Source organism: Schistocerca piceifrons, chromosome X, assembly GCF_021461385.2.
Source record: "Schistocerca piceifrons isolate TAMUIC-IGC-003096 chromosome X, iqSchPice1.1, whole genome shotgun sequence".
Classification (NCBI taxonomy): Eukaryota; Metazoa; Arthropoda; class Insecta; order Orthoptera; family Acrididae; genus Schistocerca; species Schistocerca piceifrons.
In genome coordinates, this window is record NC_060149.1 from 366,609,102 (window position 1) to 366,627,204 (window position 18,103).

The window sequence follows — 18,103 nt, forward strand, 5'->3', positions numbered from 1 at the left end:
TGTGCTGGTGAGTATAACATGCATGCATCACAGATGATGTAGTTGACACAATGGTACCAAGTTAAGTATCAAAGATAAAATGATGCAAGCGCTGAGTACAAACAAACATAGAGCCACTTAAGAAGCTGAAAAGCCACTATGATTATGATTAAGGTGGACCATCATTCACATTTGTGAGAGAAGCCAGAGTAACAGGCAGCAAAAGCTCAGAACAAAACCTGCAGTGAGAATCAAGTCATAAAATGAGATGATTTCTCTAGATAGAGGTCCTCATCAAACATGATCTTTTCAAAAATCTAAAGTATGGTTTTAGAAAATGAAGATCTACTGTTAACAGCAGTAATAACTTTCATACATGAAATATCATACAAACTGGATAAAAGAGATAAGGAATCAGGCACTTTGCAGGTATAAGTAAAGCTTTAGATACTGTGAATCATACCACTTTGTTGTGTAATTAGAAGAATGGAATGAGAGGTGTAGTTTTAAAACCACTTAATTCCCTTTTAAAATACAGGGAATGCTGAGTTGAGTTAACTTATAAATGGAATGAACAATTGCTAGCAACTACACTCCTGGAAATGGAAAAAAGAACACATTGACACCGGTGTGTCAGACCCACCATACTTGCTCCGGACACTGCGAGAGGGCTGTACAAACAATGATCACACGCACGGCACAGCGGACACACCAGGAACCTCGGTGCTGGCCGTCGAATGGCGCTAGCTGCGCAGCATTTGTGCATTGCCGCCGTCAGTGTCAGCCAGTTTGCCGTGGCATACGGAGCTCCATCGCAGTCTTTAATACTGGTAGCATGCCGCGACAGCGTGGACGTGAACCGTATGTGCAGTTGACGGACTTTGAGCGAGGGCGTATAGTGGGCATGCGGGAGGCCGGGTGGACGTACCGCCGAATTGCTCAACACGTGGGGCGTGAGGTCTCCACAGTACATCGATGTTGTCGCCAGTGGTCGGCGGAAGGTGCACGTGCCCGTCGACCTGGGACTGGACCGCAGCGACGCACGGATGCACGCCAAGACCGTAGGATCCTACGCAGTGCCGTAGGGGACCGCACCGCCACTTCCCAGCAAATTAGGGACACTGTTGCTCCTGGGATATCGGCGAGGACCATTCGCAGCCGTCTCCATGAAGCTGGGCTACGGTCCCGCACACCGTTAGGCCGTCTTCCGCTCACGCCCCAACATCGTGCAGCCTGCCTCCAGTGGTGTCGCGACAGGCGTGAATGGAGGAACGAATGGAGACGTGTCGTCTTCAGCGATGAGAGTCGCTTCTGCCTTGGTGCCAATGATGGTCGTATGCGTGTTTGGCGTGGTGCAGGTGAGCGCCACAATCAGGACTGCATACGACCGAGGCACACAGGGCCAACACCCGGCATCATGGTGTGGGGAGCGATCTCCTACACTGGCCGTACACCACTGGTGATCGTCGAGGGGACACTGAATAGTGCACAGTACATCCAAACCGTCATCGAACCCATCGTTCTACCATTCCTAGACCGGCAAGGGAACTTGCTGTTCCAACAGGACAATGCACATCCGCATGTATCCCGTGCCACCCAACGTGCTCTAGAAGGTGTAAGTCAACTACCCTGGCCAGCAAGATCTCCGGATCTGTCCCCCATTGAGCATGTTTGGGACTGGATGAAGCGTCGTCTCACGCGGTCTGCACGTCCAGCACGAACGCTGGTCCAACTGAGGCGCCAGGTGGAAATGGCATGGCAAGCCGTTCCACAGGACTACATCCAGCATCTCTACGATCGTCTCCATGGGAGAATAGCAGCCTGCATTGCTGCGAAAGGTGGATATACACTGTACTAGTGCCGACATTGTGCATGCTCTGTTGCCTGTGTCTATGTGCCTGTGGTTCTGTCAGTGTGATCATGTGATGTATCTGACCCCAGGAATGTGTCAATAAAGTTTCCCCTTCCTGGGACAATGAATTCACGGTGTTCTTATTTCAATTTCCAGGAGTGTATATCTACCTAAAGAATGCTTCAGTATCGCATGGTTCAAGAAACTATATTGTAGCCTATTCTTTTGCTTGTGTTTGTTAATGATTCAACTGAACACAAAAAATGCAAGGCCATAAGCTATGAAAATGTCAAAATTTTTGGTGGCTGGGGCAGTAATCTGCAAACTTGTACCCACATTAGTGAAACTGGTTACAATATTCCATAAATTTACCTTGTTGCTAATAAGCTGTTTGTAAAAAGACAGTGAGAACGCAATTCCTACTTTGCTTTAATCTAAATACACTCCAAACGATACTCCATTTACTCCTCCACTGGCACTTATCTATACAAATAAACACAAGATTTTGTGTGTAATTGTGAATGAACATCTGTCATGGAAAAAGTATAAAGATCATACTTGTAAGCAAGTCAGTAAAAATATATTTTTACTAAAACAGGTCTCGGCCTTCCTGGACTATGATACTTTAAGGCAAAAATATTTTGGATTAATCAATCCACATCTTAAGTGTCATATTGAGATCTGGGGTGGATACCAACAGTGTATGGTACAAATAAGCTTTATTATATTAAAAAAATGCAGTAATAATGATAGCTAAGTTAAACATGAGGGAGATTTGTAAAGAAATTTTTAGAAAATTTGAAATACTTACCATTTATGCATGTATATCCTGCAGCAGGCAATCATGTTTGTCAAACTAAATCCGGAATATAATGTAATGACAGTGATGTACATAACTACAATATATACAGAAGAGAAAACTTTCACAGCATTACATACAATAAAAAAGGCTGCAGACTGCAGTCCATATATGATAGGGACAGTTTTTTTTATAACAGAATATCATCTGATTTTAAGATAGATTATCTAAATATTTTAAAAATGAACTCAAGCACTTAGTAACAGAGAAATGTTGTTATTCGATGGAAGATTTTAAACTGTAATGTTTTCTTGTAAAACTGTTAGTGTGCATAGCAATTAGGTTGTTTTTGTAACAGAAAATTGATTATATCTGATCTTCACTTTGTATTCATATGTCAATGTATAAATTTATCTTCTCCTGGTAAGAGAAGTACAATTAGTACAATCTCATATCTATATATGTGTGAACTAAAGCTATGACATTTTCTGAAAACTGATTGTTACATGGACAGCAAACAAATAAATAGTGGCTAAACAGGTCATCTGCCAGATGTTCTTCATTGGAGTCATTAGCTATAGACTCCCAGAAAGATGAGGCTGTGACACACACTGAAAAATCTTGGAAGGTTCTCAGCCAAAATATTGTAAGAAGTAAAAATAATGTCCCAAATGCATACCTTAAAACTGGTGGAGTAATAAGAGCCTTGCTCTGAATTACAATGTCTATGTGTTCTGCATACTTTAGATTGTAGGATGTCAGCTACAAGTCCAGAAAGGCCTGACATCCTTTCTTAATATCAGTGAAAGAGCAACAGCTATCTCAGAAACAAAAGAAGCATCCCCAAAAATGTACCTAGGTTTCAGTCACTGACCACAGGGTCAAACTTTGTGCAGAATATCTTGGACACATCAAGAGTGCTTAGGTAAGGATGGTGTTCAGAACACCAGTGCCAGTGCAACAGAAAACATGTGTAAAAGGTGAAGCAGCTCGGTCAATACACCAGGGAGTACATCTACATCTACATGAATGTAGAGCATATGATGATGATGAGTTGAGTAGCCAAATTATTGTACCAGAGGGAATACAAGGAGCCAGTCCTCAGTGGTGGCTGGCGTTCATTTTCATTGGTGGGGCCTAAAAAACAGTCAATAAACTTTATAATGGAATTGCTCCAAATTATTTGTTATATAACTTTCATTTATGTCTAACTGCTTCAAAAGCACTAGAAAAATAGTAAATATGGTAATTATACACTTATAAATATAGGCCTAATCCGAGGAATGCAGTGTCTAATAATAAAGTGTATACAGAAATGATTTCATTTTCGTTTTGTTTTTTGTGTGTTGTGTGTAATATTGTAGTTGGTTGATTTGCACCTGACCACTTGATTTCTAGCTTCTCTTCCATACTTAATAAATTAAAGGGCATTTTTAGCAAGCAATCTACATTATTAATTTTTAAAGAGCTCTAAGAATACTTGAGTCTCAACATTGCTCCTGAATACAGAACACTACTGAGAGGTGGGCCCATTTGCTGCTTAACATTTCCTGTTGATGAATGGCAGTATGGGTGAAGGGAGGGGACTGGAATCCAGGACCAAAAATGTATCACTTCGGTTATATGTCAACAGTGTGTGTAATTCATACACCAGCTGCCTACATAGCCAGTTCATCTCAACAGTGGAGTTTTTGCCGGAAATTTGCTACAGTATTGTAGGATCTCAAAGGTTGACCACAGGATGTTGAAGCTATTTAATGGAAGTCTTCCTATTTTTGTCACTTTCAGCCAACTGAGGACTGGAGCAAAACTGTTTAAGCTAGACTGCTGCATAATATTTGCTAGAATAATAAGTGAAACAGGAAACTTTGTGTAGACAAGTGGACAGCAGGACAAGGAGGGGAGAAAGAGAGAGAGAGAGAGAGAGAGAGCTGGGTTTTGGGTGAAGGAAAAGAGGGATGCATGTGAACCGCTCCATATGGGGGGCCTGCCCGAGCTGGCCCTTTGCTATGCTACAGTTAGGGGCAAAGTGGAGAAAGGGAAACTGCTGGGCCATGTCACTGTGACTGCAATTTTATGATCAGGAGATGTGGAGGGAGCATGGGCCATCTGATGCTGGGCCCTGGTGCTAGTCAAATGACCTGGCTACTTACAGCTCAGAGTAACATCATGCCTCTGCAATCAAGCAGTGGAAACTGGGCCTGTGTACCTCTGGTCTGTGTCACTTTTGCTACATCAAAGTCATGTCACACTCATAGTGCTTGGTATAATAAATACACAGAATAAAATTACATCACAAGATTTCTGGTTGGGCTGGACCCCTCTGGCTCTTAAGAATGAGCCACCACTGCCAGTATCTTACTTGCAAGAATATTGGTACCAGTAGAATGTTAGCTATTGTACTTATTTACTTAGGCAGAGCATATGAGCCAAGGGCAGCTTATTTAAATTAGGGTGTACAGATCCCCAAAATATCAAAAGTTAATATAGAAACACCAAATTTTAATATAGGCTTTACGTAAGAAATCAAGTTATTCAGATTTTTTACACATTGCTTACTGAAAAATTGGAACTATTTTCTTTTTTCCTACAGCACTTTTTATCTTCAGGATCCAGATGGTAAGTAAAAAATTAGATTGTAATATTTAGACACACACACACACACACACACACACACACACACACACACTAGCTCCTCCTTCCCCCTTGCTGCCTGTCCATTTCCTCCCCCCCCTCTCTCTCCATATTATCACATCCACACTGATAGGGCACTGGTGGCTCTTATCCCCACAGAATTTCTTTTCGGATTGTAACTGATATGTGTAGCAAATTTGATTGAAATCATTTCAGGTGATTAAGATTAGTTTTTTATCCGTGTCATTGCTCGCATACACCCATGTGAAATACATGATATACTGATATGTGATACAAATTTGTTTGATATCATTCCAGGGGATTAAGATCAGCTTTTTATCCATGGCAAATACATTTCACATATATTTAACATACTTCACCCTTATTTGTACACATGTTTCTCCTGTATCTCGAGTGAATTTCGCACTCCAGTTTCACTTTCACAAAGCTTTATGTTTATGAAGTATCTCCTGAACTATGGAATGTGCAATGATATAATTTTGCAGGTATGTCTAGTGGTTTATGTGGCTGCTGTCTGCAAAATGTGTTGTGAATAGAGTTTGTAGTAAAGACGTAATAAATGAAAATGTCATGCATTATGTGGCAGTTTTTCACACATGTCAGTGTTTATGAAATTATATCTCCTGATCTATGTATTGTACAATGATATAATTTTGCTAGTATATTAGGTGATATATGTGAATAGTATCTCCTGAATGAGTCATGAATATAGTTGCTCCCTGTGGCAGTTTTACTGCATGAATAGTGAAAATGGAGAAAGTTATAAACTCTTTTCCTTTCGTCATTTTGTGGGGGTTGTCATTGAGAAAAAGTTTCTTATAGGTTTGAAATTATGTGTAAAATTTGTTGCAAGTCACTAAGCACTCTCATTCTCAAATACTGTGTGACTAAAGCATCATCATAAGCACATCATGGACTACACTAATTTTTTGCCTCCACCCCTTCGATAGGTGGGTGGGTCTTATCTCTAGAGCGATTCATTCCAGACAATAAATAATATGTGTACCAAGTTTGGTTGAAATTGGTCCAGTAGTTTAGGAGGAGATGTGGAACAAATGTACATATACAACAATTTTTTTCAGCTGATAATCATTCACAATTAAACCACTAAATTCACATATTACTGACAATGGTATTCTGTTGCTTCTTTTTCACATTTATATCTGGATATCAGTTTTTAAATACTGGTATCTCACAAAAATGCTCCTTTATTAACTAAATGTTCTTGAATCATTTAATGAATTTCAATTAATGTCTGTTTTTATAACAAAATTTGGTTAAAGTAACAAACCATATTGAATATAAATTTAAGGAAATACACATAAATAGGTTTGTTTGACATACACATGAAAGAGATCGCTTGGCTAATCATTGACATATGCCATAGTTGCTGGTGAGATTGCTTTCACAGTTAGAATTTCACATTTGTCATTGTCATATGCACTATGCACACAATGCATAAATGCAGACATATCAGTAGCAAATTTGGTAAATTATGTGAATAGGATCCTGCAGAACATGTTAAGACTGCTGCTACACCAAGAAGTCACAAAATTCAGATTCTGATTAAATGTAGGCCTAAGTCTAATATCCTGCCTGATATATTACAATTTTGCATTTAAAAATATTAACAACTATCTAATTACCTGCCATATCTATAGGCCAACATGCCAAGGTATTCCAGAATCTTGGATTTGATGCCTGTTGTTCTAGTCAGTCTCGTTACATCTACTTTAGAGATTGTTCTGAAGTACAGGAAGGAAACCAAAAGCCCACTGAAATTAAAACAAAACATGGGTATTTCACTGATGAATTAATTCTTAGTGTAACAAAAAGAAATTTCAAGACTTCAAAAGAATATCAAAGATGGGAAATATCTACATGTTTCTAAAATTATGACTGAGCCTTTTTTTAGCTCAAGAGGTAACTCTGTGATATACATAGAGTGTAAAAAAGTATGTGGACAATCTTTGAGGGATTGTAGACAGGATGTTGAGAAACAGATTGAGGGTAAGAACCCCTGTCAGGGATTTCAGGGAATGTAACACAACAACTCTACAGAGCATCAAGGTTATAGGGGAAGACAGCTGACATTAGGCTACCCTTTTAGCAGCAGACATACGTTTGTGCACTCTACAGTATTCCTGAGGCATGTGTGAATGTGTTTGGTGCCGTTTAACATCTTATATGCTGTATAGGTTTAATGATAGGAGTTTTGTTTGTGCTCTGTCATCATACAAACTCCTCTCTACTGCTGAAGGGGAGGCTTAGTGCAGACATTTCTCCTACAACTTTGATGCTCTATAGTGACATCAGATGACATTTCTTTATGTAAGTTCTTATGCTCAACTTGTTTTTCAAGGTGCCATCTACAATGCCTCAAAGTTTGCCAGTATATTTTTGTTGCACTCTGTATATATTCTAATCAAATTATTTGGTCAACTCATTATTATTTCCTTACATTACACAGTGTTTCAGACTTTCATAAACATAGACCTTCCAACATGTTTTATATAGTGTGAGATTCTAACATTTCAGAAATAAGGTGTCCACATTTGTGCATGGGTTCTTACAAGGGTGCTTGATAGTAAATATCTACAGGTGGCTGTGGACTGCTGACATTCTCTGTTATATGAAAGTCTGTCTTTAACCAGCAGTATTTTGGCAGCATTTTCTGCAAACACACTCTGAAAATTACTACAGCAAAATCTGTTGACACTGTGTGGCTGCATTACTGGCTTATGTAGCAAAATATTTTGTAAGGTATTGCAACATTAAGTGTTTGAATCTTGTAAACAATACTTGCAGATTAGGCAAAGTGGCTGACTGCTATCTACAAGGCAGAATGAGGAGCAATCTATGATTGTGGGACATGTGATAAGCATGTTGCCAATCCCGCCAGCCACTACTGCCAGAAAAAGAATTGTCAGTTCAACTGTCACCATGTATTCAGCCAAACTGATAATCCCATTTTTGTGCTCAGTGTTTCTGTGGCTAGCCCAATTGTCATCATCAGGTAAAGCAGTGGTTCTAATTGCATTCACTCTCTGGACTACAAATAGACTGTAAGGTACTATTAGCTCAATTAATGGTTGAGTTTCACTTCTGGTGCCTGCTTTACCTATTTATCATCCTTTTTTTCACTAATGCACATCCTGTTAGCCTTTACAGCTCAAACAGATGAGTCAGCCAACAAAATATTCCTACACTAAGTATCATATTTTAAACCTTGCTTGACTTCAAAGCTTCATCCCTGGTTATGAGGTTTTGGAAATCATTATTGTAGTCATACTTTATTTTATGATTGTTCTCTAGGCAGAGTTTGGTAACAGGTGATTTGCTTGACTGTATATGTCAGGTGTCTCACTGATGATCCTGATATCTCTCCTTCATTGTTATAAATGTCTATCCCAGAAAAGCAGTACCTGTTGATCTGTTTTGCAATGTTAAAAGCAATATGACCTCTGAAAAATGGATACATGCTACATTCGGCGACAGTATGACCTACTGTATGTGGGACAGACCATTAGAACTGTTGAGCAATGGTTTAGGAATGGCCACATAAATCAGTTAACATCTGTCACCATCTGGAATGTAATTATAAAATACAATATAACAAAAGCTGTAACATAAAAAAGAATGCAGGTCAAAGGGGAAGCGGGTGCTAGATATCAAACTTGGTTAAAACAGCAGTGTGATAGTAACAATGTAGCACAGTCTGGTTGCAGTCCACACAGCAAGGCTATGTACAGTGAAACCCCTATTTTATATTTTAAAAAATGCAACATTGAGGAAAATGCAGAATCAAGGAAAATGTCCCCCCCCCCCCCCCCCCCAATATAAGCAAAAACGCATGTAATTGGCATATATGATTAAAAATTGTGATACCTTCCAATACTTTGTATAAAATCTAGTGAAGGAAATTAAATATACAGTACAATGTTTATACAATAGTTTGTGATAATGAATTTCATCAATTCTTAAAAAACCACAGATGAGTAACAGCACATAAAAACTCAACAAAAAATTGAAACTGTTATCTGGGTACAAGCTAATAAAGCTGTTTCCTGACATGCTATGACCACAAATTGTATGTTCAAAACATGCATTTTTGAGAGATAATCCTTTGTGCTCATCCATGAAAAAGCAAAAATTGATGAACATGTTGAATTAAACTGAAAGCATCACAGCAGCTAAGGGGTTAAACCATAAGCCTAAATGTGGACATCTGCTTAATGACATACTTTGTCATCATTGCTGTTATTGTTTAAAGCTTTTCTCATGAGCTGCACTCCATATGCTCACCACCATTAAAGTATTATTTTAGGCCTGATGAGAGAAACAGAGATGTGAAAAAATGAGTTTACTTCCTCAATTAGAAGTCAGCTCAGTGAATTTCTGTACATTGTGTAAAATGAAAATTTGAAATAAAGCTCAGGTGCTGCAGTTTTGCTTCATGTCCTCTATCACTGCTGCCAATCTTTACAATACACTCCTGGAAATGGAAAAAAGAACACATTGACACCGGTGTGTCAGACCCACCATACTTGCTCCGGACACTGCGAGAGGGCTGTACAAGCAATGATCACACGCACGGCACAGCGGACACACCAGGAACCGCGGTGTTGGCCGTCGAATGGCGCTAGCTGCGCAGCATTTGTGCACCGCCGCCGTCAGTGTCAGCCAGTTTGCCGTGGCATACGGAGCTCCATCGCAGTCTTTAACACTGGTAGCATGCCGCGACAGCGTGGACGTGAACCGTATGTGCAGTTGACGGACTTTGAGCGAGGGCGTATAGTGGGCATGCGGGAGGCCGGGTGGACGTACCGCCGAATTGCTCAACACGTGGGGCGTGAGGTCTCCACAGTACATCGATGTTGTCGCCAGTGGTCGGCGGAAGGTGCACGTGCTCGTCGACCTGGGACCGGACCGCAGCGACGCACGGATGCACGCCAAGACCGTAGGATCCTACGCAGTGCCGTAGGGGACCGCACCGCCACTTCCCAGCAAATTAGGGACACTGTTGCTCCTGGGGTATCGGCGAGGACCATTGGCAACCGTCTCCATGAAGCTGGGCTACGGTCCCGCACACCGTTAGGCCGTCTTCCGCTCACGCCCCAACATCGTGCAGCCCGCCTCCAGTGGTGTCGCGACAGGCGTGAATGGAGGGACGAATGGAGACGTGTCGTCTTCAGCGATGAGAGTCGCTTCTGTCTTGGTGCCAATGATGGTCGTATGCGTGTTTGGCGCCGTGCAGGTGAGCGCCACAATCAGGACTGCATACGACCGAGGCACACAGGGCCAACACCCGGCATCATGGTGTGGGGAGCGATCTCCTACACTGGCTGTACACCACTGGTGATCGTCGAGGGGACACTGAATAGTGCACGGTACATCCAAACCGTCATCGAACCCATCGTTCTACCATTCCTAGACCGGCAAGGGAACTTGCTGTTCCAACAGGACAATGCACGTCCGCATGTATCCCGTGCCACCCAACGTGCTCTAGAAGGTGTAAGTCAACTACCCTGGCCAGCAAGATCTCCGGATCTGTCCCCCATTGAGCATGTTTGGGACTGGATGAAGCGTCGTCTCACGCGGTCTGCACGTCCAGCACGAACACTGGTCCAACTGAGGCGACAGGTGGAAATGGCATGGCAAGCCGTTTCACAGGACTACATCCAGCATCTCTACGATCGTCTCCATGGGAGAATAGCAGCCTGCATTGCTGCGAAAGGTGGATATACACTGTACTAGTGCCGACATTGTGCATGCTCTGTTCCTGTGTCTATGTGCCTGTGGTTCTGTCAGTGTGATCATGTGATGTATCTGACCCCAGGAATGTGTCAATAAAGTTTCCCCTTCCTGGGACAATGAATTCACGGTGTTCTTATTTCAATTTCCAGGAGTGTATACAGTGCGTGATGGTGTGGTGCAAAATATATACTTGAGTAGTGTATGTATTTGTGGCAACTGCATCATGTCAAATATGAACCTGGAAGTTTTTAAAATGTGCTATTGCAAAACCCTTGCTCTATTTCTATGTTAACTCTCTGTCACAGCACATCATCTGCATGAAAAGTCTATTTGCAGAACTTTAAAAAATGCTTTCACCCCTACAAGCACTCCCGTCACTGAAGGACCACTCCCCCTCTCCACACATCTAGCAGGCAAGCTTATTTTACATGTGTTAGTGTGGTGTGGTGGCTGTGCTGGCTACTGCATGACTTAATAAGTCACCAGCCAACACTGGTTCACTAGCTAGAAATGGGTGATGTTTCCTCAATTACAACCAAGCATATTCTTCAAGACTCAGTGTTTGAATATAAAAGGTTGACAACAGATATTTCGGTTGAATATAGTACATCAAAAATACATGAAAAAAGATGAGACTGAGTTATAAGTGGCGCAAAAAAGTGGTGGCTGGGTCCCTTCATCACTTATTGGCTCGCTCCATTATGCTTTGCGTCAACTGTCCTGTCTTTCAATTACCATTAGAATCATAATTCTATGGTGAGGCTAAATGTTGCAAGTTGTTTGGAACACCAATCATGGATTACATCAGCATTTCCTTTCTCACATCTCCACTCTCCACAATGACCTAAAATATCCCCTTAACTCTGCCACTGCCTTTGGTGTGAATCATCTGTCTTTTGTGCCACTTATAACTCATTCAGTCACATCAAATGTCAATAGGAAGAAAACGGGATGAAGTCAAAAGTCAAGGGAGACACTGAGTAAGAACTTAGAATCAAGGTAAACCTTACTAGGAAGAAATGTAAAATAGGGGAATTTATAGCATCGATCTTAGGGGTTTTTCACAGATGCTACAAATTTATGGTGTAGAATCATGGAAAACATAAAATTAGAGAATGTAAAATCGAATTTACACTGTAAATTCACTCCTTGCCACACGTAAAGAAGACAGGCCAATCATTAAAATACTGAACACAAAAATCAATTTGTCAATTCTTTTCCCTACATCTGCATCTATATTTATGAGGACATGCTGGAAAGTACAAAGGCTGTTTTTTTTTTTTTCAACTTAGCTTCGCTTAGTATAGAAGCTATGCTAGCGGCAGAAAGTGGTCATGCACTATATGCTACTGCACAACTGCTGCACTACACACTCCACCATTGCCAACCTCAAGGCATCAGTCTCTGTTGCACTACAGCCACGTAAACATGGATGCCATCATTGTTGCTCCTGCCAATTGTCAATTACGAAGTGTAACTCGGTTTCTGCAAGCAGAAGGGAATAGTGCAGCAGAAATTCATTGGAGAATGAGCCAAGTGTACCGTGATAACTTCATGACTGATGGTGTATGGGGCTGAAAGTTTAAAGATGGCCAAAATGATGTGCATGATGAAGGGGGCCAAGGATGCAAGTCTGTCATTACAGCCGACCTTGTCTAATGAGTGGAGAGGATGGTTAGAGAAAATCGTAGGTTCACCATAACTGCTTTGTCTATGGAAATTCTGGAAGTTTCAAGATCTGTTGTACACTTTATTGTTACTAGACATTTAGGCTACAAGAAACTTTGTGCATGCTGGGTTCCAAAAATGTTTACGGATGCCCACAATAGTCACCGAATGGCGTCAACTTTGAATTTCCTTGACCGTTGTCACAATGAAGGAGAGAACTTTTCGAAATAAATTGTTACTGGAGATGAAACTTGGATTCAATACGATACACCAGAAACAAAACAACAATCACAACAATGGATGCATCCAAATTCACCAAAAAACCAAAAAAATTAAAATACACATTCAACAACAGAAAGGTTATGGCTACTGTGTTTTGGGACCAAAAAGGTGTGTTGCTTGTAGAGTTTATGCAGCCCAGAACCACTATCAATGCAGCTGCTTATTGTGAAACTTTACAAGGTTTGTGGAGAGCAATTCAAAACAAACAAAGAGGAATGCTGACTTCAGGAACTGTGTTGATCCAAGACAATGCTCATCCACATACTGCTGGCACAACCCAATGGCTCCTTGAACAATTTCAATGGGACATTTTCGATCATCCATCATACAGTCCTGACCTGGCACCGAGCAACTTTCACCTTTTCCCTGACCTGAAGATGTGGCTAGGAGGGTAGCACTTTCAAGCCAATGAAAATCTTCAAAAAAACATCAATGCTTATTTGAAATCATTGGCGGCAACAGTTTTTAAAGAGGGAATTGCAAAACTTGTCCACAGGTATGATAAATGTCGCAATCTTTTTGGTGATTATGTTGAAAAGTAACCATAAGTGTACAAAACTTTTGATAATAAAATAATTGTTTTCTGTGAACTTGTCTTTTATTTATAGTCTATCAGAGGTCGAAAAAAAATTGCCCTCGTAATACCTTTGAATTTTGTATGTGAAAACCTTAAAGCTTTTAAAATAAACAAACATTGGCAACAGTCTACATCTTTATTCTTCATGCCTGCATATTTATTTCTCAACATAGTCACCCTGGTGATGACCACATTTCTGCCAACGAGAGACAAGTTTGTTGATAACATCACCATAAAATGTTCGAGTTTGTTGATGGAGCCACAACCTCTCCTTTGCCTGCACTGTTTCATCACTGTCAAAGTGAAGTCCTCAGAGATGTTCTTTAAGTTTTGTAAACAGATGCAAATACGATGGGCCCAAGTCAGGACTGTATGGAGGATGATGAATGACAATGAACCCAAGATGTTAGATGGTTGCAGATGTTCCAATGCTCATGTGCAGTCTGGCATTGTCATGCTGAAGGAGAGGGTGCTCCATGTGCGGATGAAGTCTTCGAATTTGAAACTTGATTACAGCAATCTGTTTCTCGTTCACCACCATGTCACATGCTACAACTCAGAGCCCTCTAGTGGCAGAGGGCTGCAAACATAAAGACTTGAACAATAAAGATGTATAATGTTAATACCATTTATTTTATTTAAAAAGCTTTAAGAATTTTCACATAAAAATTCAGAGGTCTTACTTTTCAGCACAGTCTCATGTTTCTCCATCGATACTCTACAGTTTCTGTTAAGTGCTTAGCAGAAGATAGCTGTGATAAGAATGACAGCCTGCATACCTCTGCATGAGTTAAGCCTGTGTGATTTATGTATGATACATACACAGAGATGGAAGAATACTGATAGTTTTTTCACAGTGCTTAAATTATTTTGTCACCTTATACTTGTGAGATTGGTATGTAACTTTATTATATCAAAGCATTTTTGATGTAGTATTAGTTCCATTTTTGATGGTAATAATTGTGTTATATGTAATGAAGTCTCTGTTCTATATTTGTCTTCAAAAATATATCAGCTCATGTTATAACTATATATCTTTTCAGTCAGTCTTTTTCTTTAGTCTCTGATTATTTCATCGTATTAAAACTTCACATATTTTATCCTCCATCCTGTAAAGTACCATGTCTTTATGTGTATTTGTAGTTCAAAGTAACTATTTTCACATGTCCTTGTTGTATTACTAGCAATCAATAGTTATATTTCCTCTGAGTTTGTTTACTAGGAGACTGGAATCAATGGCCATATCAGGAATTTTCTTAAGAAACAGTACCTGATGTAATATTAGTAAAAAACATATCATAAATCACATATAGTCAGACAGTTATAAAAACACATTTGGTTGCCTGCAGTGCAATGCATAAGCCCTTCAGTGCATCTGCTGTAAAATTTTATCGCAATACCTCTCAAAACCTTAATCAATTTTCGTCAATTTTAAAACTATCAGTGGTAAAAAATTTATATCCACACATTTGTTGATGACCCATGATTCAGAATAGTCTAATAGTCTATAGAAAAATGAAAGACAAAATTTTGAATTCTATTTTAAAAGTTTTCACCATGAAGGCAAAGCAAACAAATGTTGCCACTACTCAACTGCATACACAAAAGAAGAAAAAATCTCACATACTTCACACCAGATATCTGAGAAAGGCAATGACAGAAGCGACCACATAGATTTGGCTTTTATAGACTTTTAAAAAACTTTTATTTCAGTAACACACTGATATGTAGTGAAGGTAACATATTTGCACAAAACATCAAGCCAACTGGAGTTATATGCATGCATTGTAATGTACATTACACATTTTTTGACATCTTCAGAAGTGCCATTTTCAACTTTGTTATGTTGATTTGAAAATTGGTCTTGGCCCGAAACTAGTCACGGAATGAAAAATATAATATTTGCAACTTGGACTGGTTTTTCACAGAAGTTGTTGACCCAAGTTACTCCAGCATGCTGGAAGTTTGTAAAGAGTCATTGTGCTTTTTTTTTCAGCTCTGATCAATCACCTATAGAATATTTGTATTTCTTGAAATAACAGATACATTCTACAGCATTTCCACCAGCTGTTTTCTTGATTTTGTGCAGAACCTCATCTTTAACGCTGAAATATTAATGCCTTTTGTAATCCAAGGATTTTTCTTTTTCTAGCTGATGAATTTCACTCATTCTGGCAACTTATTAGGAAAGTAGCTCAGAAAAACCTGCATGAAACTATCAAACTTTTTATTTACCATTGTAGCAGTCAGCACATTTTCCCACCCCTCATTTTGTAAGTGAAAAGTAAAATTATTTATATTGGTGTTGCTATAGTTCCTACATCCTGTAATTAGCTTTTCTCTTAGCAGTAGCTGATGTAAACTAGCATGGGTAGAGAGTGCGCTGTGATCTGAGAAATTCACAAATATTATTTCTACATTACAGCTAAGATCAGTTGATGCCTGATCAAGTCAGCTAATTATCATAGCTGGTGTCATAATTTTTGTATGTATGTTAAAAGAGATCATTAAATTGATCAGCTGCAACTTTGTCAGATCCTACAAGAAAAATCAACAATAAAATCACCACATATAATTACACTTCTACAGCTATTCTGGCATAATTTCTTAACAAGGAAGACAAGCAGTCATGGTAGCTATTAAAGTGGTCTACACAGGGTGAGTCTTAGTAATGTTTAAAAACCTCCAAAGCTACATAGATGATGTTGAGACAAGTTATTTAAAATAAGACAAATGGGGCTGCAAATGTTGGGAAATACGCCAAAAGTGGATGACATATGTTGAAGATGTGATGTCACCAGATGACATGCTTCACCACAAGTGCAGTGGTTGAGCCTATTAGTTTGTCACACCTAATCATCCCACCAACGCCAACCAAATATTGACTTTGGTGTTGCTCTGGGCCTTCATGCAAAACTTTAGTACACGGGGCTAAGAGTTCGAGTCCTGTGTCTGGCAGGCAATATTTTCTTCATTGTGTTAGACTATTATGAGTTTACATTGAGATAAGATTTATTATTTTATTTATTGGTCAGACAGTCTGCACTGGTTTCTTGCAAAGTACAACGCAACAAAAGCCTCCGGCATTCCTTAGGTGAATGAGTATAAGCTTCTGAATTGCATTGTTACCAGTAAATAAATTGTTCAAAAGTTGCAAAATTTGCTTGAATTCAAGTAAGCAATGTGTAGCATTGCCCCTTACTGGTGAGAGCAGGATCAACAAGCCAAACCACTGCACATGTGGCAAGGTGATGTCACATGTTCACCATTAGTCATCCACTTTGGGAGTATTTCCTGACACTTGCAGCCCCATGTGTCTCATATTACATTACTTATCTCAGCATCATTTAGGGCACTTTGGAAGTTTTTAAACATTTATGGGAATCATTCTGTATGCTGATATTATATATGTATTTAAGTCTGTATGCATTGTCCCCACTAACTATATATCTTTGTCTGTATCATATCTTTCACAGGTAAGAAGGGGATTACCTCTAACATCATTTCCTAGGTGTACGCAAGTTCCTCTAGTTTTGAAATATTGCCTGTAATAGAGATGAACTAATGTAAAATTACGAATATGAGAACACATCACCTCAGATTCCTTTATCTTGTGCTCATTGATGTACAACAAGTGCATGGCTGACAGTATGTTGTTTTCACTGGCAAGAATTTCAAATTCACTTTCTTTGTTTCTCAGCCACTGAACACTATGACATTATTACCTAGAGCATACAGCAGCTAGCATACAATCTAGAATGGAAAGTGTCATTCTTTGAATACTTAAGGTAAGGAACTAAGTCAAGCAGATAGAGAAAGATGATGCCGAAATTAATGGCTGTTTCCATTTATGCCATTTTTGTGACTTAGTATTTGTTGTGTACTTTAATTAGACCAGAATTTAAGATTATTTATGATATTATGTGTATTGTTAATGGGTGGTGTACCCACAGAAAAACATCCAATAATAAAATGAGAAACTGTCTTCCACCAGAAAAAAATGTATGAAAATAAGTTCATGGTTGATTCTAGCATATAAATTATTTACAGAAAGTTATTTTGATAACATCTATGTAATTTGTTAACTGTTTAGTTTGTCAGAAATTGCATTGTAAAAGTATTGACTGGTCACTCAATAAGCAGGGGAGAGTGTTGTACCTTGGAAAACTTTTCAGACCTGTAACAGAAGTTCAAATATTTTTTAATTCCATTTCAAAATGGTAGCGTTCACTTTATGAGTCCTCCAGACTTTTCCTGAACTTACTCTGTAAAGGTAAAATTTTTCCAAAAGTGAAAAAGGGTTCCAAGGTACAACATGGTGATGTACCTAGGAACTAATGTTTGTTGTTGTTGTGGTCTTCAGTCCTGAGACTGGTTTGATGCAGCTCTCCATGCTACTCTATCCTGTGCAAGCTTCTTCATCTCCCAGTACCTACTGCAACCTACATCCTTTTGAATCAGCTTAGTGTATTCATCTCTTGGTCTCCCTCTATGATATTTACCCTTCGCGCTGCCCTCCAATACTAAATTGGTG

The 18,103-nt window shown here is 39.5% G+C and overlaps 1 protein-coding gene across 1 annotated transcript in view; it reads right to left on the reverse strand.

Annotated features, from left to right (window-relative positions):
- LOC124722361 (O-acyltransferase like protein-like) overlaps positions 1 to 18,103 on the reverse strand; it is a 277,205-nt gene that overhangs the window by 48,922 nt on the left and 210,180 nt on the right. The window contains exon 8 of the mRNA XM_047247536.1: positions 6,932 to 7,060. Coding sequence (XP_047103492.1) covers positions 6,932 to 7,060 — 129 coding nt within the window. The remainder of the gene's footprint in view (positions 1 to 6,931; positions 7,061 to 18,103) is intronic.